The 23,733-nt window shown below is 35.9% G+C and overlaps 1 protein-coding gene across 3 annotated transcripts in view; it reads right to left on the bottom strand.

Annotated features, from left to right (window-relative positions):
• Positions 1 to 23,731, bottom strand: part of CEPT1 (choline/ethanolamine phosphotransferase 1) — a 37,358-nt gene extending 13,627 nt beyond the window's left edge. The window contains exons 1-5 of one of the 3 annotated variants that reach the window (XM_027582991.1): positions 23,627 to 23,731; positions 16,494 to 16,903; positions 10,970 to 11,117; positions 8,792 to 8,933; positions 2,887 to 2,971 (exon numbers count right to left, since the gene is read on the bottom strand). In XM_027582991.1, the coding sequence (XP_027438792.1) occupies positions 2,887 to 2,971; positions 8,792 to 8,933; positions 10,970 to 11,117; positions 16,494 to 16,832 (714 nt within the window). In that variant the 5' untranslated portion in view covers positions 16,833 to 16,903; positions 23,627 to 23,731. Of the gene's footprint in view, positions 1 to 2,886; positions 2,972 to 8,791; positions 8,934 to 10,969; positions 11,118 to 16,493; positions 16,904 to 23,505 lie in introns of all 3 variants that reach the window. The other 2 variants (XM_027582986.1, XM_027582999.1) reach the window with 2 other exon arrangements.
• Between the last annotated feature and the right edge of the window lie 2 nt (positions 23,732 to 23,733).

The raw sequence follows: 23,733 nt of genomic DNA, 5'->3' as shown, positions 1-23,733 counted from the left end.
TCCACTGAGGGTGTCTGGAATCCTATTCAAGAATTTGACTGTTATTACCTACAGAATTGCAATTATCTATAAATGGATCTGAAGTTCTAGGGAGCTTATACATAACCAGAACACTTATTATACCAGAAATACCATGGGTGGGGTGAAATCTTGGTAGACTGCAATGAAGACTGGCCTGGAAATTGATCATACTGCCTTCCAATATTTTACTTTCTATTCTTGATAAGGGACAAACTGGGCATGGCAAGCTAAATGTTAAGTAACATTAACCAGACAAGTGAATGGTAACCATGATATTTTAAAAATCAAGTGGTACATACAGAGAAAGTCTAAGCATCTATTTTTGAGATAAACTGAATTATTTAAAACCGTATTATCTACCACATGAATGACTACATGGATCTTTCGATTATCTGAGAAGACTAAAAAATACAAACAACAGCAACCCATCCAGTGATTTTTGAGTAGGAAGACAAAAACAGCCAAAGGCTAAAACATAGTAAGTCCTCTAAAAGGAACTCAAGTTCAGGTCTCACATTTAAGGGGACAGCAGACCCTTATGCCCTTGGAAACAGAAGAATTAGGAGAGTCCTCTCACCTCATTTAGTAATAATGTTGATGGAGTTAAATGAAGGGATCATGGACCTATTCTTCCTCTCAAGCTAGCACAATCAATTCTGGAAGAAATCTGGAAACTGTTGGGAACTACCAACACAGGTCTTAAAATTAATATAATAATAGTGGTAACAAACACTATACACCAGGTGCTATAGTTAGCACATTACATTTTGACTTTTTTAATCTTCACAACTATCCTAGGAGGTAGGAACTACTGCTACCATTTTATAGATGAGGAAATTCAGTCAGATAGGTTAACTGACTTTTCAAGGTTAGAGAGATAATACATGGCAGAGCCTTGAAAGAATCTGGAAGTGTTGTACCTACACAATGCTAAAAACTCTTTTAGTTTACTGATCAACTGGGGTAAAATTTGTCCTAAGTTTTGAACTTTTTATCACTAAGGAGCCCACACAGGATGATGCTTATTTACTAACACAACTTTCCTTAAATTGGTAGAAAACAACAGGCAATAGAATAGGAAGTTTAGACGCTAATAAATTAAATTAACTGGAAACAAAATATAATGAACAACTCTTTCTTAAGCTTATTTTCCCCCTGAACTTTGTAAAAAAAGAAAAGAAAAACCCACAAAGAAACATATGGCAGTCTCATTTCAATGATCAAATCAGTTAAAGCAATAAATATTAAAAGCAAATCTCTGCAAGTTAGCAACTGATAAAAGAATGTATTTCCAAAAGATTTTTCAGGATATTAAAATTAAAATGCTTTAGTTTCTAGAAACATTTTAATAGGAAAGGCTCTATAAATACAGGTACTTTGTTATCATAAACAAGGTGAAAGTAATTTAGTCAGTATTCTATTTTCACTAAGAACACTGGGAAAAAAGACCTTTGGTGAGGGTAAATAATAATAATCATAAATGAGCCATCAAAAATTATAAATGTAGACAACTGCAGTGAGCATAAATTTTCAGGTCTTTGAAGAAAGTACCAGAAGACAGGTTATGGGTAGAGGGGTGCTAAAAAATGACACATTCTGAACTATGCACATTATTTTACCCTAGGAAGGACTCCCACAAATAATTATGCAAATACATTGTAAATTCAAATAAAAATGGCTTTTGTTTTGCTTCTAAATCATACCTATAGTACCTCTTAGTATTTTCCAAATTCTAAACTTATTTTGAAAAAAAGATGTGGACTATCCCTCACTATTAATCTGTCCCCAAAGACGTCACTACTGCCACTGAATAAATGGATTTACAATGCTGCAAGATACCTTTCAGAAAGAACTCTGCTACCAGACTTACTATTTCTATCACATTATTGAAACATTTTTGGGCATGGGGATTCAATATAGGAAACCTAATGCAGCCTTGTATTGCTAGAATGACCTGTTAGGTGTCCATATGAACAGTTCCCCAATACTCCCTGAAAGCAAGATAAACGGAATTTCAGCTCTATTTTTCTTGTGAGTAAACCTTTCATACTAAAGTGTGAAGGATTCTTGGCTATTCTACTGGGAAACCATTTTCTAATGAATCTTTTCGAACTTTTAAAAGTCATAAGGTCAAAATTATAATTCTAATATAAGAGTTAAAGGAGATATTATTCACTCAGCATTAAGGAAATATTGTATTTGCTAAAAACAAACCAAATCTGAAAAAGGAGGGTATTCAAAAGATAGCTATAGCAACATGAAAAGCAAAGGATACTTAGTTTTAAAAGCACAACTAAGAGAAGAAAACAATAAACCATACAAATAGGAATGAGAATAGCTTCAAGCATTAATTTTTTAAAAAATCAAGATCATCGAAAACAGAAGCAGAAGTGGTACTAAACTGTTTAAAGAATATATTCTAAAAGAGTTAAGAGAATACACAGAATCTTTCCTATTACTATTAAGAGTCCTCTCAACTTACTTATCTAAAGGGCAACTCTGCTTTATTCTGTTTTCAAAATGTAAATATCAAAAAAAAAAAAATCTAGTTAATGGTGGAAAGGTATTTGTTTTAAAAATATTACATAGAGCAAAAATCGTATTAGGTATAGTCGGTAAGTGAGATAGATAATTTTTTTTTAGCATCAAATCACCAGAAATATTATCTTCAAAAAATTTTAATAGGGTGGATTTTTATTGCCCTATATATATTAAAATTATTTTCTATTAACCTGTTTGTCTGTGAAATACCACCAGAAGATGTTTTATGTTTTACATTTTAATTACTCTGTGCATGACAAAGGTGCTGTCTTTATTGAGTTCACGCCACTGTTCATTAGACAGCATGAATATTCTAGCAGTTACCGTGAAGTTCCAGAACCAAGGTCCCAGGGTTCCTGTGAGAAGCTGGCATATTATAATTATGATCTGGGACTCTGTAACATCGAATCTATGCATAAGGAAACAAACATTTCAAAATAACTTTACTCAGAGCTTTTGCCAAAGAGCCTTACAGGTAGCAAAAACAGATTTAGAAGGTAGCATTCCCCTTATAAAGACATCTAAAGATTCAATGATATAATTTATACAGTACTATTACTATCCTTATGCAAACATGTATATTTCTTATCCAAACCAAAACATTAGAAAAGTTTAAAAATTCTAAGTGTAACACACTGAATAAATGATTTGTAAATAGGGAGCTGGTAACACTAGAACTAAAGACACAGTCAACTCTTAATCACCTAAGTAGTGAATACTACTTGCCAAACAATCACATTATCTTTAACATAGGTCCCGTCAGTGCCAGAACCTACCCAGACTTCTCTGGAGAGGAATGTTTTCAGAAGCCCCAGGGCACAGTCATCTATGTGTTTGAAGAACCACTAAGCTATCCCGCACCCCTTCACTGCCCCACATCTCGTCACACTCCCACCTCTGCCATCTCAGTAGAATTAGCACATGGATGTGGAAAGGGCAAGGGGAAACTGTGCCTCCTTCGGATACGGTTAGAACCAAATCAGCTGGTCAACTCCTTGTCCTGTTTCCTGATAATCTCTAGCCCAGAATCTTATCCTCTTTCCTCTTTTTCTTCCCTTAATTCCATACCATCATTATAACTCTCTACTATATTGGATTAGTTTATTAGTGGTAAAAGTAAGTAAAATGTCCAGTTCAATCACTAATGAAGTTTTGGAACACAGATGGTGACAGAAAAAGACTACTGGTGTAGAACAGGCTTCAAACCAAAACCACGTAATCAAAATTAAGAGCTGAGGAAGGCTAAAGGGAGACAGAAACTAGTCCATGATTTTACCTGATGATCCCAGAGTCCAAACTGCAATCTAGGCTTTATGTTAATATAAATAGGTGTTTCAAGATATGTTCTATAACAATTTAATAAAGTCAAAATGAGCACAGTCCTAATGACTGGATCATTACCAACAATAAAAAATACATAGGGAAACTAGAAACCAAAAGGAAAATCTCTGATATCTGTTTATGTGATAAATCTTAAACTTTTAAAGAGGCAAATATCCTATACAGGCATTCAATAGGAAGTTTCCTAATTCTTAATCCACAAAAGGTGGATTATACATTACCAAACAGTTTGGATTATAACATTAACGGTTTTTAATTACTAGGGTATCTTCAAATATTTATTCTTTAGAGGTTTCTTGGGTAAGAACTGAACCGGATTTGTCAGACTACAAGTAGAACACATAACCTATTGACTTTTCTCATTTAACTAGAAAAGAAAAAGTCAGAAGTTATCTACTTACATAGAAATAAATGTGGTAGCAGAGGTATTAGCTAATGTAAATGTGAAACATGAGAAGCATGAATTGATGTAATAAAGATAAATATTCTGCCTGCTATAATTATAAATAATTAAGTACATTGGAAACAACATCTGTGAAATTAATAGACTTTCAGAAGGAACCTTGGACACCATCAAATCTAAAACTGATTTACAAATTAGGAAATGAAAGTTATAGGCCTTGCCCAAGCTGATAAACAGACAATAATTTGGAGATAACACTTGAGGCAAGATATACTGATCTGGTTCAATTCATTATAATTTTTTTGTCTTGTGAAAAGAGTGTCCTCCCTCCCCCCCCACCCCTGCAAATGATAATTTAAAAAAGAATTCTACTTTTCACAGTGTGGGGGGTTTTTTTAAGGCCAGTATTTTGCATAAACAGTTTTATTAGAGACTGTTTATAGAGTTTCTAAGCATTTCATTTATAAAAATGATTCCATATATATGTAGAAATTACCGATTTTAAAATATCTAGATATACAGGGTTTAAACCTTAAGAGAGGACACGTGACCTCTTCCATTTAATATAATCCATAAACATTTTAAAGACTATTTTACAAATATTTACAAATGAGCTTCAACTCGTAATTCTTATCCTCTTCCGCTGACCTGTTCCTTCTGTGAAGGTCTAGCCTCTAAGCCCATGTCCCTCCTGTCTTTCAAATCCAAGCTAGTAAAAATCCTAACAGGCTAAGCTAGACCAAGAAGGGTCCCAACGAGCAGCACTCCTCTCTGTCAGAGCTCTATACTAGCTCAGTCCAGAAGGACTGTGAGGAGGACGGGGCTCCGTCTAGATGTGAAAGGTACTAATATTCTCTGTATAAGGAAGCTTTCAGCTGTGATCAAAGTGCTGAAAGATTTAGCTCATAATTTCAGGGATAATGTATCCAAATCACATTGGCTTTCTCATAATACCGGACTTTGAAAGGAAATTATTTAGTTATAGATGAATTAAATTATGGAGCCTATTTTTGACTGAGATACTAAGAGCAAACTTAATAGCAACTAAAAATGGTGACATTAGGAGACTAAGAAAAACAAATAAAAATCTCTTACTTGGCAAATACGGTATGTGGTTATTAAACACACAACAACCTAAATTGGTTATATATAAAAAAGAAATCCTTGTGATTTTTTTCACTTGTGTGTAAACATCAAAATAAAACAATTAAAATAAAAATATTTTAAAATAAAATTTCCAAGGTACCTGAAGCTGCTTTCACTTTTTTCCAAAAAAGGAGTAAGAAAAAGCAAGGGATTTAAAAAAATTTCTTTAGTCAAATTCCATTTCAGAGTTTATCTTATTATTTTCTAATTAAACAAAATAAAATTTGGACTTTCTCCTCCATACATACAATCTTTACTTCCATATTTAGCGTATTATACACCTGTCTATTCTCTCTGCTCTTGAAAAGAATGTGAAATCTAAAATAGCATTTTTAAAAATTCTTTAGGAATATCACTATTATTCCATATGCCATTACATTGGTATTTTGATATCTCCTTAAATGTAAGCACTCACAGCACATTTCTATGAGTTTTGAGAACTGCTTTGACTTTAAAAAAGAAATACTGCAGCCTTAATATGAATGCAGGATTTCAGAAAATTGTATTCAAATTTTCCAAATCAAAACCAATTCCTTGTAATACTAATATGTAATTTAAACTGAGATATTCAAACTGGCCCCAATATTTCTATATATATAGTCTCATCATAAGGAAGCACTAGAGTCTCAGGAGGAGAGTGTCCTCCCATGTAGCCCCTCTGCCTGTTACCCTAAACTCTGGTCTCGCATTTTCAACAATCTAGCTTCATATACCCATCTCTCTCTTTTTTCCCCAAATATCTTCAATCTCTTCTCTAGTCAATTTCTTCTGTGTAAATACAAAACCCTCCTTCCTTTGAACCTGTATTCTTTCTTCTAACAAATGCCTTGTTCCTTCCCACCATCACAGCCACCCATTTTGTAAGTCACCTGTACTAAATGTGCGCTTATTTATTCCCTTCACTTTTCATCCCCTACAATCTGGCTTTTACCCTACTGCTACAGAGAAACGGCTCTGGATGGCCTCACACTGCCACATTCAGTGTACAATTTTCTGTCCTCATTTTGAGTCTTGGCAGCATTTATCGTTGTTCTCTTTTGAAATTTCTGGCTTTTCATTCTGGTATGCCTCCTCTGGCTGTTCAATAATTTTCACGGGCTTCTTTCTAGGCTTGCTTTCTAAGTTTTCTAAGCTATTTGCATTCCATTTGGATGTCTAAAATCCCTCACATACACGTTCTAGTAGAACTCTCCCTTTCACAGAGGTTCCTCTGCCTGTAGTGCCTTTCTCCACTTTCCATCCAACCACCCATGGAAGGGAACTGGGAGTTAAGCCCCTGCTCGCTCATTCATTCCCCATATGCAGACAGAGACGAGGTCCTACGGTTGCTACCTCTTAAACCTCCCTCCAACGTATGACTTTCTCTGGGATTGCGCTGTCATCGCGCTAGCTCGGGCATCAGCATTCCTCACACTAATGATGCTGATGACTTCTAAGGTCTCCTTACCTCTGTCACAGCCCATTCTAATTCACCCTCCAAATATGCCAGCCTGCTCTTTCCAAACTGTCCTTTTGTCATTTCTCTGGTTTAGGTCCTGCAAAGGCTCCCCACAGATTCAGGACAAAAGTCCGTATTTCTTGGCAGGACACAGAAGTCCCCGATTCTCTGGATCTCCTCCAGCCTTATCTCCTGCCACTCCCTACAAGTATCTTATGATTTAACGGTATAGAACTGCTCATAGTTCTCCAAGTACGTATTTCATTAAAGGAATACACCACAAGGGACATTCCAAGACTGGAAAATAGAAAGCTGTGATATCAAATCGCTCCTAAAAACACTATTTATTCTTCCCCTCCTTCCATGGTTCCTTCGCTCTCCTTCCTTCAGTTCCCATACCACATGGTTGGTGCTGCTTTACTTGAAAGGGAAAAATAATTAATTAGAGCTGATGATAAATAAGCTTTCAAAATAAGGGCTTGAAAGTTAACTATGAGATAATAACCACTGAAACAAACTATGTCAAATTCAGATATTGTAAATTCTGCTATTTTTGAAAACAGTAATATCACTAAAAACTAAAAGTGAATTAGGGCAATCCAAGTGATCTTAGAAGTCTAATATATTTTGTGGTTTCACCAATGCAGAGAAATACTACAAAAACATTGAGATAAAGGCTATAAAAACAACATTGAGAAAAAATACATCTGCACATAATATTTTCAATTACTGCTTTTTTCTATCAGAAATCCATAATATTTTCTGAGCACTGATCATTTTATAAATTGCTGAAGAACACAGAGGCACAGGTTTTCAACTGGACACACATGTCCACTATTGTCACTAAGGGCATTAAGATGGGCTTTAAATATGTTTTCTAAACTTCTAGGACATGTCTTTTAGTTAACATCCAAAATTTTAATAGTTATTTTTACTGTCATAAGTTAATAACATCTTAAGTTCTTTTTAAATAAGTTTAACAAAAATCATTTGAACTAAACTTGTAAGGAACAGCTGAATTTCTGTGCAGCCTAGTTCTTACAAGACCTAGAAAACTAAGTTTATTCGGGTTCTAAAATTTAAATATCCACTAATGATTCACCATAAAGGGACTAGGTTAAGATGTTCTATCACTTGCAATCAGAGATTTTTATTTGGCTATTTCATGAAGTATTCAGTCTTTTCTCAAGTTCTTTGTCTTTTAATCCTACACCACGAAAAAAATAATACTAACTTGAGCAGTGTAAACAGGATCTGTGATACTTAATTAAACACCAGTTGATGAATTCCATCCTTTACCTCATTCTAAGACTAGTTTACTCATTAATATTTACAGAAAAGTACTGACCATCAGGTAGAAACCATTCATTTTGGAATTTGAAAGGAGTCTGTATTTCATTTTTTAAATTCTTGGGCATTTTGTTGGTGGTAGTAATCTACATGGTATGTCCCCATGACAGCTGAATTATCAAGAGCTTAGATTTTTATAGATTCATAAAGAATATGAAAAGAATAAAATCTAATTAAACTATGATATTTAGAGAGGTGAGTTGCTCTTTGCTCTCATAAACTATCTTATTTTTCCTGAAAACGCATTTTCGTATGTCAAAATAAAACATGGAATTACGGTGAATAACAAGGAAAAATACAGTGAATTTATCTGAGGGAACAACAAGTGGGTATGAGAGAGGAGGGGCAACTGCTTTTCATATTATTTAAAAAATACTGGTTGGGAGGTTCTAATAGTTCCATTAGGCAGCTATAATAATGAGTTTTAAATTTCTTTTATTTGTTAAACTAATTTAGTGCTTTGATCAATTCCTAATATTGAAATACTTAAAAGCAACATTCTCCATATCTTAACGAGGAAACAACAAAAACCACCATTAAGTGTTACTTACATTCCAAATCGCAATGTTCCAGAAACATATGTCTGCCAGTGTGCACAATAGAACATGAATGTCCCAGCAAAACAACAAAAAAACATCCAGTCAGGGTTTGTCCCCAGCTGCACTGCGATACAAGTTCCAAGAACCACGAAAACTGCAAGAGAAAGATCACAATTAAAACTGAATAATCTGAAAAATCAACATTAACTGAGCTGGGAATGATTTTATATGAGGCAAAAAGAAGACATGCTATGAATGTACAATCTTCTCTCTGTTATCCAAGGTACCAGAAAAGCAGGATATAATCTTTTACCCCATATTTTCAATTTCTTCTTTCACTACACCACATAGTGGAACCAAAGGTCTCAAAAGCAACTAAAATACTGGAGCATTTTTTGGAGTACACTCCCAACTCAGTGATACTAATGAACAGTAAAAAATTATAGACCAGAGTTAAAAAACAAAACAAAACAAAACAAAAAAACATCCCCTGTGCCTCTGTTTCCTCATTTGTAACATGACGATCAAAACCAGATAAAATAGGGCGCCTGGGTGGCTCAGTCGTTAAGCGTCTGCTTTTGGCTCAGGTCATCCCAGGGTCCTGGGATCGAGCCCCGCATCGGGCTCCCTGCTCGGCGGGAAGCCTGCTTCTTCCTCTCCCACTCCCCCTGCTTATGTTCCCTCTCTTGCTGTGTCTCCCTCTGTCAAATAAATAAAATCTTAAAACAAAACAAAACAAAAAACCAGATAAAACATACCAGTATTGTAAAGGATTTCAAACAGTGCCTGAAACATATTAAACACTATGTGATTGTTGAAAAAAAAAAGAAAAACTAAAGGTCTACATAATTTACAAAAGGACTCACTTTTTAGATTCATAGCTATCTTTTTCTTAGGTAGCAGATAAAATTACGGGTGACTTATACAGAAAAATACTTCCTATAAAAGTTTGGAACTCAAACTACAGCACAAAAATGACTATCACTTAAAATAAAAAATAGGATACCTACCATTCCATAGTCACCTAATTATAATATCCTTTCAAGACGCCCAACAAGCCTTTATACTCAATGAAAGTCTCCAGTTTTTCTTGAGTCCTATGAGTTATAAGTGCTTAGCTATTCACTCTCCTCTACTAAGCAGGCTATTGTTAGGACACACCAAAACGATGATTTTCACATGAACCTACATCTGCAAATCTGAGTTCGGGAGGTAAAATTATCATGGGTTTTTGTTTCTTTTAAAAATATTTAAAATGCTATGCCAAATGACAAGAAATCAACAGAAAAACTAAGTAAAAATGTGTGTGTGTGTGTGTGTGTGTGTGTGCGCATGTGTGTGTAAGGGGGTGGGGACATTCCTATCAGGAAGGCTAGATAGAAACTGTCATTTAGTTTCTAAATCTTTTTCCCTTTCAAAGAATACTAAAATATTCTTAAAGTACTAAAATATTCTTTTTAAAACAGTACAAATAAAGATATATCACCTATAATCTAATATATAGTAACTCATCTACTGCTAGCACTTTAGTATATTTCTTTCTAGTCTTTTTTTTTTTTTAAAGATTTTATTTATTTGAGAGAAACAGAGATAGCAACAGAGATAGTGAGAGAGAGCATGAACAGAAAGGAGAGGGAGAAGCAGGCTCCCCACCAAGCAGGAAGCCTGATGTTGGGCTGGATCCCAGGACCCTGGGATCACGACCTGAGCCGAAGGTGGATGCTTAACCAGCTAAGCCACCCAGATGCCCCCTTCCTAGTCTTTTTATCCAAGCCCATTACCAGTTATACTCCAAGTCTACAACATAATCTTAAACATCCACAGAATATCCATTTAAATATAAAGACCACGAATTTCCTAGTCTCCCACTCTTGTATTCATCTATAATTTATGAGATTTTTGATAATGACAATAAAATCTTTTAAAAAGATTTTAAAAACGATAGGTGCCAAAAGAATAATATTTAGATTTAAAAATAACTTCAGTAGAAATAATTTCTAAATTTCCCCATATAGGCAATAGTGAACAAATATTAACTGTATTTATAGTCTTTTGAAAACATTAAAACTTGATATAAATCACTTATTCAGATAACTATCATAACACCATAAACCTCTTATTTATTCCAACACTTTTCTCACATTAGTTTTTTCACTATTAATCATTAACATTAAAAAAAATCAACAATACCTGTTGATAGTGAATCACAACCATGATCAAAAAGTTCTCCCAAAGGAGAACTGCTATTGGTTCTTCTTGCCTGTTTCCCATCTATAGCGTCCAAAGACTGGTAAATGAAAAGGCCACATGCACAAGCAATATATGCCCACAGAGGAGCCTGTGAAACAAATAAGAAACGTAAGCGTTATAAAGACATTCATTACTATGTTTCACTGATAATATTTTTACTCACAGATATTTTATCTTTATTCTCCAGAGAAATACTACTGGTTGGAAGCTATGGGAGAGGATCCAAGAGCTATGTGATGAAAAACTTTTTGAGACAATTGGAATTGTAAAAGAATCAAATTCTTTGCTTTGTAGGGGTGCTTAAGCAGATGCTGGATAACTACTTCATAAGGTTATATAAGAGATCAGACAAGGTAACTTCCATAACATTCCTCCTAACATTTAGACTCTAAGAGTCAATTAAAAAATAATCTAGTATAGTTCTTCCCAAATTGTATCTTTCAAGATGTTTACACGTCTTATGTGAAGAAAATGAATTCCACGCTAAACTCATGTGGGAAATACTGGATTAAACAATGTTAAACAGACTTCTCTACTGCAGGACTTCTTCCAGCCATTAATCTTGCTAATACACACCGTGAATATTCAAGAAGGGGGACACAATATGCTGCCATTTTCCAAATTTATTTGAGCATGTAACCTATTTTTCAACACACTTCTTCAGCGTTCCATGGAATGACACTAGGGAAATGATGATCTAGTACACAGAGTGCTTAGAACATTATTTTTCAAATATTTATGGGCACATTTTCAAGGAACAATTTCTTTTCCCAGACAGAAACTGAACCACTAATACTGGATTTAAATGTTGTGTTAAAAAAGGGGAGCTTCTATTTGACGTGTTCTCTTTAAGAATGTAGAAGAGTGTTTTTTATCACTTTTCACTATTTTCCCATGCCCAAGCGATGAAAAAATTTCTATAATCACAAGGTATTTTCTCAGGTATTGGTTATCAAGTTAAACCGAGTGTTAAATGCTCACAGCAGCAAATTAAAACTACTCAGAGCTGCAAATAATATTTATATTCTGTACTGCAAAGAGGTTTCTTTCAAAATTCTATTTAGTTCTCAGTATTAAAGGTAAGGATCTTCTCTTAAACATTTTCTTAAGAGTCTCATATTTTAGAACACTGAAGCTATCAAAAGGACCATAGCCTAAACCAGAGTTACAAACCCTGAAAGCAATGACTGTGATTGTGTAATCATACTTAATAGGCAAGGTCACTGGACTGATTAATCTTGTGACTAAGAACCCCACCTTCCAGACTTTAAGTCTACTGCTTCTTGCTCCTAAAGGAATCTAGTAACTCTCTAGAGCTGCTCTGTCCTACATTAGCCATTTTAGTTTAGATTATTAGATATATTTTTGATTATTTTAGTTTCAGTTTAGATTATTAGATATATTTGGATTAGCTATTTTAGTTTAGATTCACTAAAATTAAATAAAACTAAAAACACAGTTCCTCAGCTACACTAGGCACATTTCAAGTGCTCAAGAGTCAGATGTGGCTATGGCTACCACACCGGACCACACAGACACAGAACATAACTATCATCACAGAAATTTCTAATGGACAGTACTGCTTTACAGGACTAGAAAGCTGGGGACTTCTTGGGGTCTAAACTTTGGATTTAAATGGGGGCAAAGTGTTAGTCTGAAACAGAGACAGCTTCAACTCTCAGTATACACACAGTCCTAGAAAATGGCAATATAGTAATTACATATATATATAAGAGAAAGCAAAGTCTTGTAGTCTCCAGATCGTTCTTTCTTCCTGTGAATCTGTAGAATACTAAACTAATATTTACATATTTCTTCCTTGTTCCCATTCTTTCACAACTCAGAAGTGTTTTAGGAAGAAAGCTTTCAGGGGCGCCTGGGTGGCTCAGTCGGTTAAGTGTCTGCCTTCGGCTCAGGTCATGATCCCAGGGTCCTGGGACTGAACCCTGCATTGGGCTCTCTGCTCAGCAAGGAGCCTGCTTCTCACTCTCCCTCTGCATACCCCTCTGCCTACCTATACTCTCTCTCAAATAAATAAAACCTTTAAAAAAAAAAAAAGGAGGAAAACCCTCTCATTCAGGAATAAGCCTGGTCTCAGCTGGTTTAAGAGCCTGAGAGATACACTGAATCAATAAAGGAACACATTTATCATTCAGGAAAGCATCACACCCTGATAGGTGGGTGGAGAAGAATCAGCATAGGAAAATAATCTTATCACAATCAGGCAATGAACTGACTTGCAAAATCTTGCAGAGATGTTGTTATATGAGTCAACTCATGTGAAAAAATTCTAAGAAACATGGTTTTATGAAGCTTTTGAAACAGAACTGTGGGGTTTAAACACATACAAATGTGTACATATGCTGATGCAATAGTGTTTATTTTTTTTCTTTTTCTGGGAGGATATAGCAAAAACTTACTTACATTATGTACAAGAAGAGGAATTAGAGGTAAGAGTGGAAAGGGAAGTCAGGTAAAAAAGCTTTTACTTTTATTTTATTCCTTTCTATTTGAATTTTTCCAACTATGTAATGTTTCCCCTTTCCTTTTCAATGTCAGTAGGAGTCTGGGCAGTAAGATTATGGGCAATGTGCCACTTTAATTTTCTTTCCAATCTTCTATATTAAAAAAAAAATCTAAGAAATTTCTTAGCAAATCAGATCAAAAACATTAAATTTGGTAATATAAAACAAAAACAAATGAATGTTAAACAAAAAACTCTTATGATCATATTCCAAAAAGTTATATTTAAACCTGATGGGAGCTCTCACTGGTAACAGCACATAGCTCAATCCTGGTTTTCCTGTGTATAAAATAGCTAATACCAATTTATCTATCTTATGCGGCAAAGGTAACTCAAGCATATGTAACATATAATAAGCTGCAAGATAAATTCCAAATTAACTTAGGAAACTAAAACCAAAGCTACTAGCTGATAAGATTTAAATACTTAGGCTCAGAAACAGATCATGAGGATATTTTGGTATCCATATAAAAAGGGCTAAGTCTACATTTCTACCTTAGAAATGTGAAAAGTAAGGGCTGATTTTCCTTTCTTATCTACTGGAAAGTTATTTTCTAAAAAGAATGGCAAACTCCGCAGAAACCATCACAATAGTGACATTCTTTTCTACTAGAAAGATTATCTGAAACTCTAATGTATTAAAAGAAAATCAGTAACAAAAAAAACATATGGAAAGTTCACAATACCTGGTGACATGAAATTTAATGTTCACCTACTGGGACAAGGCCATAGGAATTAGAGCTAAAATGAATGAGAATGTCCCTGAGTAATCAATTTATGGAACACTTTGACTCCAAAACAGGGATTAAAAAAAAATAAATAAATTCAATAAGGACTTAAATAATTTGTGATACCATATATATGTATTATTAGGGGCAATCAGGATAAGAGGAAGGTTGTGGGAAAGAACATGTTACATACTTCGTGTTTTTGACCAATGAAATAATAACCACTTATTGAGCATTATGTTAGGCACTCTAAATGGATAATTTTTATTTCTCTTAATACCACAAAATAAAATTTCAAAGGATAAACTGTGACTTAAGAGAATTTACATAATTTACTGAAGATCACAGAGATATAAGAAGACATGGAAGACAGCCATGACCTATTTTAATGCACTGTGATCTAAAGCCTAACTAGGATTTCTACTGTGCAGCTATAAATACATCCAGGCATAGCCTTTGTGGGACACTACCTTCCCTAGCAGAGCACCAAACAGTGGTTCCAGTCATGTTCTACCTTGATTCCTCCTAGCAGCAATTCTGAAAAGTTCTCTGTGATTAGAATAGTTCCCATTCTGGAAGTTTCCTCAATAAATGACTATTAGTGGTTGAGCTACCTTTGAACTTGCGCTCAGTCCCTGATCCCCATCATGGAACTAGCTTAGGATTGTTGGAGAGCTTCCTTTAGAATCAACACACCTCCCCGTTGTTCTGCTGTATCTCTAAGGATGTGTGAGACCTGGACCAAGTTCCTCTGGAAGTGGCTATCAAATAAGCCACAGGTAAAATAGTTCAAAGGACATGTGATAAAGAATCCCAGAACACATTTAAACAGTCATACTGGTTTTTGTTTTTTAAGTTTTTTGTTTTTAAGTTTTGTTTTTTTAAGTTTCCTGATTGATATAAAGGAAGATAGTTAAGAAAATGATAAAAATCAGAAATATATTCATACAATCTGTATGAATATACAATCTGTATGGACGGGATTTGTATAGTAAAAGAGGAATTAAAAGAAAAGTATTCAAGGGTGACGAGAAAATGAACATCTGGAAGAAGACAAAAAAACAAGTAAACGTGTTTTATAGGTGACTGTGAAGTTCAACAGCCATTTACTTTAAGAGCTATATGTGGAAACAAATGAATTGATGATAACCAAAAAGGACAGACAGAGGGTTGGATGGTGATAATTTTACTGCAAAGAACAAATCATCTGAAAGGACTACTTAAATGATTACTTCAAGTTTAAAACAAGGTAAGAACTATTGTGACCGTGATGATTTCATATGGTTCAGAATCACCTCTTGATACCTTCAGTTGAGGATCCCCTTCTATCTTCTTGATTACCCGGGACTGATCTTTCGGATTATTATAGGCACAATAAATGTTTCTGATTCTCTTCCATTTACCTCACTATTTTAGTTCCCTTTTTATCAAGGAAATTTTAAAACCAAAGAGATAAATATCGATTTACTTGTTCCGATGAAGAGCTCTAGTTTCAGTTTTGGTTTTAAGTAATGGATGGGTACAGAGGGTAAGAGAGGGACCAGCAATAGAGACTTGTGCTTAAGAAGGCCCAGGAAGAATGTCTTCGTCAGCAATAACTGCTCCCCTTCTTAACAGCAGCCATTGCAGAATACACAACAGGAAATGTATTATATTGACTTTTTCTTACATGTCTTTTGCTTTGTTAGTATAAGAGAGATAGACCTGAGGCCTATCAGTCACATATATTTACAGGAAGAGAAAAGGGATATTTGAACAATTCTCACAGGAATAGAGAGGAAACCACTTTTGATAAAACTGATTTACAGCTGTGCCATCTCACTACTAGAGACTTTTTCTCTCCGATCATTTTAAACTTTGCTAAGATTTCATTCAGCTATTAAAATATTTTTAAAAAATTCACTCATTTTTAAAAACTTTTTTATATTGAGATTTACTGATTTTAAAAGGAATATCTTTACGTGTTAATCCCTGATAACATTAATTTACCTACTAGAATCAGATTCCACCTTTTGCTTCTGGGTTTCATAAACAGAGTGTATAACATAGACTGCAGTTATAATCTTTATTAATAGTATGTGTGATACGGTATTTAAAACAGTTGATAAACAGCTGTCAAATCAAATTATCTTTAGCTAAAGTGACCTAAAAATCCCAATTACAGTTTTGGGTACATAACAAATGCTCAAATCTGTTAAGAAATTCATCTTACCTGCTCTGTAGCTGTGGGACAATAGAAGACTAATAAAACAGTTGTACAGATGTTTATTGACAATCCAATGATGGTGATGAGATTTGGGGCAATCCAGGAGGGAACTCTTCCAACTAGCCATTCCCAATACCCCTGCATTAAGGGCTCAAGCAAGGACCGTCCAGCACTCTGATATCTGTGTTCTTCTAGCCGCTTCAGTTGATGTCTTGACAATGGTGGTGTAGGTAACTGAAACAATTTATTTAATACACACCCTGGAGTACTCATATGCCCGAAGCCCACAGGGGACTCCGGGTGAGAATCTCCACATCGTTTCCTCGTTGACCGATGCCCACTCATGGATCTTGGCTGTCTTTTATTTGAAGAGAATAATTTATCTTGTTTCACGGCTTTTTGTGGCTGGTCTTTACCTAAACAAAAGAGAAAAAGATACATCTGTCAGCCACTATTTATATCAATGTCAGTAAATTTTAAAAAACAAACTAGTAACAGTAATGCATATCAAACAGATCAGAACACCAGGGATCTGTTTTTAGTTCTTGTTCTTATTGATGGTGTGCGCCAAAAGAAGTCATATAACCTCACCCTCAGATGAAAAATATTAAGGGATTTTAATAGTAATATGCTTCTTGATACCTTACAGCTTGTCTGACTTCAAAGCTCTTGCCTTTTTTTCCTATCTCACACTGATTTCAGTAATACAACAGAACAAATCTTAGAAATGACCTAATCATTTCACATACATGGACACTGAGGTCCAAAGGCATACCCAAAGACAGCTAGCAAATTAGTACTAATATCAGAGGAATGACTTGAATAGTATGGGTCTTAAATCAGATTTTAATTTAATGTTAACAGCTAACATTGGGCACTTACTACACACTAACACTTCAAGCATGTTTCACATTTTAACTCATTTAATCCTCACAACAACTCTAGAAGGTAAAGATTATTAATTATCCCCATTATTACAGAAAATGAAACTAAGGCACAGGGTCTAACTTGTCCAACCTCATACAGCTGGTAAGTGAGGTTCACACAAACACAGGGTTTCTGTCTAAGCTAAATTGAAAGATAAAACTTACAAGTGGAAAGGGATATTGATGACATTTCAGGCAGGGGTGAAGAGCAAAAAAAAAACCCCACAAAAAAACCCCTAACCCTAGGAAGACAGAATATACATATTAGCAGAGTGACCTAATAATACCTAATAAAACTAAAGTAGTAAGAAAAAAGTGTAAGTGTATTTTTTTTTAAGATTTTATTTATTTATTTGAGAAAGAAAGAATGAGAGACAGAGAGCACGAGAGGGAAGAGGGTCAGAGGGAGAAGCAGACTCCCCGCCGAGCAGGGAGCCCGATGCGGGACTCGATCCCAGGACTCCAGGATCATGACCTGAGCCGAAGGCAGTCGCTTAACCAACTGAGCCACCCAGGCGCCCAAAAGTGTAAGTGTATTAAGTGATGACTATTCATAAAGGACCTTGAGTTTAATCCCTGAAGTACTTGCACTTGACTTAGAAAAGATTAAAGATAACATAATTATTATAAATTACTAAGCAACATAAGAAAATGACAAGAATATTTTCAAGATTAAAGGGTAGTTATATATATTCATCAGACTGCAGAATGTAGTGAGAACACTCAAAAATTAGTATGGTGACTTCAAACCTTTGAAGTGGTGAGCACCTAGAAGAGGGTGGTAAAAATGGAAATGTGAAAGACAGTCAAATCTGTAATTTCTATTTAGAAGGAAGAATCAAGGGAAAGCACTTAGGAATTAGATATGAAAGGTGAAGGAGCAAAAGAAAACACAAATCAACAGAGACAAAAAAGGGAAGTTAGGAAAGAAAACCAGTTACTTTGGCTTGGAGGGTGATGGAAGGGGATCCGGGGATATGGGTTAGAAAGACATAAAAGTAACTTTTTAAGTAGATATGTTTTAGACAAGATCAAATACCTGGAGTTTAAGACTTGAAAATTTCAAGTTATCAACTCTGGATGCTAAAGTCTAGTTTTTTGTTTTGTTTTGTTTTGAAAGTAGAAAAGTTCTCAACGGGATTAAGTATGAGGAAAAAAGGAAAATAATAAAGAACTGGAGGAAACTCAGGGTTACAGAGCAGAAGAAAGGAAAGCCATAAAAAGATTAAGGTGGGGAGGGATAATCTTGATAGAACTAAAAGGGTAGTGGCATCAAACCAAGAGAGCTGTACTTTGATCTTCTGGTAGAAACCTATCCAGGATGCAATATGAAATTCCCAGAAATGTTCCACTATGGGAATACAGAATGTGATACAGGAAGCAGGACATTTCAACAATGTATCAAACATGCCCAAGACTACTCTCTATCCCCATACATATCAAGTTCCAAAGTTTCAATGTCACCAAGGATCTAGAGTGACAACCAAAATCTCAATCATGTGTCTCAATTGGTTCAGAAAGTAGTTTTGTAATTATCAACCGCCTTAAATAAATTTTCAAAAATCTTAAAAAAATCACCAGTGCCAAAATTTAACTAAAGTGCACTGAGATATAAAATATTGAAATAATTTTCAAACCAAGGCAAATCAAAGCTAATATCTTATTATTTCAAAGAATTCTTCCACACACCCAATTGTATCACAAAATAATTGATTAATGTCAACTGGTTACAAGATCATTTTAGAGAAAGTGACAGACTGATAACCACACAAAACTTAATTTTATAGTAGTCAAATTTTTCTATAGTTAAATGATGCATCTTCAAATTTGGTGAGCTATAATACATCAGCTTTTACAGGATTCAACTTAAAATGGGAATAAAAAGTTTATTCACCTCAATTTATATTTTATTATTGTAGTATTCCATTTTCCTACTGTAAGAATCAAGTGACATATTGAGGGTGCTGGCCTGCTTTTGGCCCTAAACAACTACAAGCAACTGATCCTAAAGGTTTTAAGTTTGAGCATTTGGCAGGATTATATGATAAACTGATACCTTCTTTCTCAGTGTTTTCCCCCTCTGACCTAGATTTTTTTTTTTTTACTTTTTCTCTTTTAGAAAAGTCTACATTTTGAAAAACCTTCCTAAAACTAGCCATTACATAATTCATACATGAAAAAAAGCCAATGAGGGGCGCCTGGGTGGCTCAGTCGGCTAAGCATCTGCCTTCGGCTCAGGTCATGGTCCCAGGGTCCTGGGATCGAGCCCTGCCTCTGGCTCCCTGCTCCGCCCTCTCCCACTCCCCCCCCCCCCCCCCCGCTTGTGTTCCCTCTCTTGCTGTGCCTCTCTCTGTCAAATAAATAAATAAAATCCTTAAAAAGAAAACGAAAAAAAGCCAATGAGTTTTTAACTATTTCAATTTGGCAACATTGTCTCTGTGAAGCTATTAGCAACAAGATTGCAAATATAAATTCAGATACATGTAGCCCAACCTACAGATATCTACTTTGCTTTCAATACATGCCTATAGACATAGGCACAGAGGTTGTTGTCACTGCCACAGGTGCATCTCCACTCTTCATTCATCTGATCACATCTGAGCCCCAGAGGCTATTGCAATTCAAACCATCTCAGGGAAAAAAGAGGTGTTTTGAACTTCAGCAAAGGAAAAACAAGCATATCTCAAGGGAGTGCAACAGCGTAGGTGACTATTATAAAAGATCGAACTTTATGAAGAAAAAGGGAAATAGGATGTGGGATAGGTATATGGAATGGAGAAGCAAATAGTACAAATATTATTCTAGCCACTTGAGATTTTTTACCTAGTCAGGCCTATGCCCAAAAGGGTGAAGAGAAAATGTCCTTTTCTTGCCACACTACAAGGAACTAAATCAGTTAATGTAAGGAGTTAAAATTTATTACTGGCTAGCCTAGAAACCACCAGTCATAAGTTTTTATGAGAAAATGAATTCCAAGCTCCAAATGGATTCAGCCAATACTGACTGCAGTAAACAAGATAGACATTGTCCTGGTTCCCATGTCCAGTTGGAAAATAACTAAAAACAGGTAAACAAGCAAACAGCATTACACATTGTGATGGGTGCTATGAGGAAAGCAAAATGTGGAGCCAGAAAATAGTAAGGGGTGCACATTTTAGATAAGGTGGTTGAAATCTATGAAGAGGTAGCATTTATATCAAAATCAGAGGAAGAAAAGGAGCTAGCCATTCCAAAAGCAGAAGGAAGAACAGTCCAAGTAAAGGGAATAGGCCCTGAGGCAAGAAAGAGCTTGTCTTGTTCAGGTGCCTTTGAGATCACTATGGCTGGATAGCAATAAATCAGATGGAAGAGTGACATAAAATAAAGTTTGAAAAGCCAGACAATGCAGAGGTTTATAGACCATAGTAAAGAACTGAGATTTTATACTTATGTTTTGAAAAGTTATCAATGAGCTTATAAAACATTTTGTAATTTTGTAGCACAACTTATTTATTAACTGAGGATATAGTTTCATAAATCATAATAGTAAAAGTGAGTATTTTCAGGTGAAAACCTTCCCATCAACCTGGAATTCATTTTGGTATAATACTGATCACAGGGCTATAGCTATTGTAAACTTTCCACTTGTAATCAGCAAATTCCCCTTCTCTGTTATAACCTGGTTCTAGTGCAATACTCATTTCATAGCACTTAATCACATTTTGAACTTTTCTGTTTGTTGTATTGTTTTTGGTCTTTTCCCCACACTGGTCTATTAGCTCCATGAATGCAGAGACCATGCCTGTCTTAACATTCTTTTCCCAGACTCTCCTATCATAACTAACATTAAGTAGGTAATTAGGACTTATTTGTGGAACAAGGAACAAAAATGGTTCATCTAGTATTTAATGACCACCTAGTTGTTCTAGACCCTGAAGAAACAGACAGACTGAAGTATGCCATCCATGATCCCAAGAAACTCAAGGGGGGTGGGGGGAGGAGAGTCTTATAAACAGCTGAGTTATAACGTGCTGTGAACAAACCGTTGTGGGAGTCCAGAGGAGGGGGTGCACATATGGTCTAACAAAAAATTTTCTTTGTGCAGGCATGAATATTTATGGGAAAAGCCCAACAAAGGTACAAAAATATAATCAGAGATATTTAATGAATACCTTTACTAAAATTACACACAAATTGTGAAGCTAAATCTATGACATAGAACATCTGTGCTTATAGCAGCTGAGGAAAATGGCATGCTGCCTACATTATTCCTGTGTTCAGCTTTGGGGAACATCTGACAAGTATCCCACTAAAAAAAGGCATCTCCAACTGCTCAGCATAGCATAAGGTAAACTTACACAATATCCAACCTGTAGTCTGAAATTCCAGAATTCCCATCCCCCATGCCTAAGGGTGCCAAGTTTTGAGCTGCACTGATTCAGCAGTATGTTTACAGTCCTTTCACAGGAATTAGTGACTACACAGCTCTTTCCAACCTTTATGGCACTACTAAAGAAAAATACTAATGGCTAACACTATTTGGAAAGTAGAGCAAATTATAAAAAGTAAAAAAAAGGGGGGGAAACTAATAGGATCACAGGATTACATTCAGCATTATTTAACAAGTGATACACAGAACAAGTTAGCAAAAACAAAAGCCTTTTCAGCAGACTTGGAAGCAAAAACAGTACTGTGTAATACAATTCAGATCTACTGTTTTGCTGGAGTGAAATCTTACATTCCTAAAAAAAAAAAAAAAAGAAAACAACTTCCTCTAGAAAAAAAGAAGAAGAAAAGCAAAAGTCTGGCATTTTACAGATTATTTCCGTATTCCTTTAAAAAAAGACAACACAGCATGACCCTCAAAAGAACATCACCAGCACTTTTAGCCAGCTTAAAGAACTCTACTGCTGCCTAGAAAACAAACTGACTATGCAATAAAATGTAATTTGACTTATAGCAAAGTTTAGAGTTATAGTATTCAAACATTTAAGTGTTTATAATGTAAATTTGAAGAGAGACTGGGTGTGGGAAAGGAAGGAGAATAAATTTATGAAACCCTAAATATTCAGAACAATCTATTATAACTGGACAAAAAAATAAAGATGCCTCTGGCGGAACAGGTTAATACAAGAGGCAGATTTATCGAACTTATTTCTCAAATGGAAGCACTGTACAGAGAAGTTGTACAAGGGGCTCCGACTACAGTTTTTCTCAGCACAAAACAAAAATGCCGCAAAATAAATGCTTTTAGAACTTCAATCGCTGGAACTTTATGTGAATGCCAACGTTCTAAAGTAGTAATGCTAAGTATCCTTACGACAGTCTAACTTGTCGTAAGTCAATTAAATACACATATTGAACACATTCCTATCCTACTAGGTCGAGTGTAGAAACTGAATATTCTCTGCCCACATACAAGATAAGACATTAATATTTGCTGAAAGATAACTATGAATTTGCCTATCATAATATGGATTCATTAATGAACTAAGAAACCTCAAGCAAAATTATATATTCGATACCAATGATGCAAAACAGCAAAATGACACAACGCCAAGCACCGAATTTGAGAAAACAAGTTAAACACAGCTAATTGTAAAGATCCTATTCATCCAGTGTCCCTGGGAACACTTGCAAGCACTAGCAACCCTCCCGTCCTTTCTCCTTCCAAGAATACTGCTGAAATAAACCCTATTTATATACTAGAAATATACGCTGAAATTTCTAGAAAAGTTGCTGATCAAGAACGGTGGCCCAGCCACGAAACACCACCTCCGCATTCCAAAAGGCAGGCCACCCCGGCACCGGATGCAACACGGTTTGGGGACCTGGCAGCACCTGAGCAAGAGGGTGTGGACCTGACATGGCAAGGTCGGTTCCACCAGGGCAGCGCCCCCAGCCCGCCCAGCCCCGGCCAGCCGAGGTTCTCCGCACCACAACTCCCGGCTCCCCCACTCAGCAGCCCCCGGGCTCCCGCGCTAGCACTTCGCCACCTCAATCTCTCCACCCGGGGCCAGAGAGGCAGGCGCCCCTCGCCCTCCCCACAACCCGAGTGCGAGGCCAGCCGGCGCAAGGAAGCACTGCGTTCGCCTCGCTGAGTCCATACACACCTATATTCCAATGCCCCACCCCAGAGCATGCAGCTCTCTCTCCACGCCTCTCGAGAGTCGTGCCCCCCAACACGTCCGTCACACCCGGCCATCTTCCCAAGGCCGAGCCCCGCAGCCTTACCCCGACCCCCGAATGCACGCTGCTAGAAATTAGACCTCCGCCTCCAGACGACTGAGTGACTCTGAACGACGGCAGCCCGTTCGCGACACTTTCGCGTTGCCGTAAAG

The sequence above is a fragment of the Zalophus californianus genome, chromosome 4 (assembly GCF_009762305.2).
Source record: "Zalophus californianus isolate mZalCal1 chromosome 4, mZalCal1.pri.v2, whole genome shotgun sequence".
NCBI classification, from domain to species: Eukaryota; Metazoa; Chordata; class Mammalia; order Carnivora; family Otariidae; genus Zalophus; species Zalophus californianus.
This window is presented reverse-complemented; position numbering and strand designations above follow the sequence as displayed.